General features: G+C 37.1%; 1 protein-coding gene across 1 annotated transcript; it reads right to left on the reverse strand.

Annotated features, from left to right (window-relative positions):
* Window positions 1-961: 961 nt before the first annotated feature.
* LOC112499890 lies at window positions 962-1,618 on the reverse strand. Its single transcript, XM_025103160.1, has one exon. The coding sequence runs from the start codon at window positions 1,616-1,618 to the stop codon at window positions 962-964; it is 657 nt and encodes a 218-aa protein (XP_024958928.1).

Genomic DNA, 1,618 nt, shown 5'->3' on the forward strand with positions numbered 1-1,618 from the left:
ATTTAAAGTAATCCAGTCAAACCTTGTCCGGTTTAATATCCGGATAAACACTTTACAGCAAAAAGACTGATTTCTATTCATATTCAAACAAAAATTCATATGAAACCAGTAATAATTTTTATGCRAAAGAGTTTTAGAAACTACTCACCTTATGCAATCAAATGAGATTCAACTTCTTGAAATCAGACACTTGAATCTTCTTTACAAGAGTAATCCGGTCAATCTTTCCTCTTTTAAATCGCACAACTTTTAGCAAATACAAGAAGAGAAAATATGGAGGCTCAGCCTCCCTTTTATACTTTTCCAAAACTAGAAAGGCGGCTAACCCAGCCCTTTTTTTTCACAAAACTCACATGCATGCATGCATACACCTTGTTCATATATATAAATATATATATATATATATACCATGCATACATGTAAACACATAACATATGCATTTCATATTATGCACATTTTCATATCTCAGCATGATCAAACGTAACAATTTATCATGCTATCACGTAATCATTTAATCAAATAATCAAATATTATTTACCTTGGGTGATAACTAGAATCCGGTTATCACAATAGGCCAATTTATCCATAAGGATTCTAATTTGCTCAAAATGACACGAATTGGGTCGTATTTAGTTTGATYAGACCTTAATGGGTATAATATGCTAAATTCATCATAATTAGTCTAATTTGACATTGATTGGAGTGATTAAGGATCCATTTAGTGTTTTTTTTAAAGGAAACCAGGCAAATTTATAAACGCATTAAAGAGAATAACAACAAAAACAGAAAACGGACAAACCGCAACCTACAGCCAAAACCCCATGGCCTTGGAAAACACCCCATACCAAGCCACAACAAGCCAAAAGAAACAAAGCCCACAAGAATAAACAAACAACAAAAGATAAAAAAGAGGAGCTTAACCCAGACCAAACCTCCCCAAAACCAAAAATAGATCTTCATGTTAACCCGAATTACGCACACGACGACACACCAACCACTCCGCACGAATGGAGATAGAATCCTTAATAACTGTAATAAGTTGCAGAGTCGTGCGGCGATCCTCAGTAAAGAGTCTTCTATTTCGTTCTTGCCAAATATAATAAACAGCGGCTGCCACCGCAAGCTTCTGCTTTAATAATTTCGGATGACGATTAGAATCCGAGATAGCTTCTAAAATCTGATCCCACCTAGACGGCATATCCTTCAGATCCGTACTATGCAAGATGCTAGTCCATACATCTCCAGCATACGAACATTGAAAGAATAAATGTTCATGGCTATCCATACATTGACCACAAAGCAAGCACTCCAAATCCGGTGGTTCATCCTTCCAATGTAAACGATCTTGAGTAGGAAGCCTTCTCTGACAAGCCAACCATAAACAGAATGCATGCTTCGGAATATGGCCCGAGAACCATATCGATTTAGACCAAGGGACCACAAGATGATTTCCCTCTAAAGAAGCCCAAGCATTAGTCACCGTAAAATCCGAACAAGCATTGTAATCGTCCCCCCATAGAACTCTATCATGAACAGAGGTCAATAAAGGTAACGGAGAAGTATGAAGCACTGTAAACCTTTGACACCAATCATCAGGCCAAACACCATTCCAGCACAT

The sequence above is a fragment of the Cynara cardunculus genome (assembly GCF_001531365.2).
Source record: "Cynara cardunculus var. scolymus isolate 2C chromosome LG 17, CcrdV1, whole genome shotgun sequence".
NCBI lineage: Eukaryota > Viridiplantae > Streptophyta > Magnoliopsida > Asterales > Asteraceae > Cynara > Cynara cardunculus.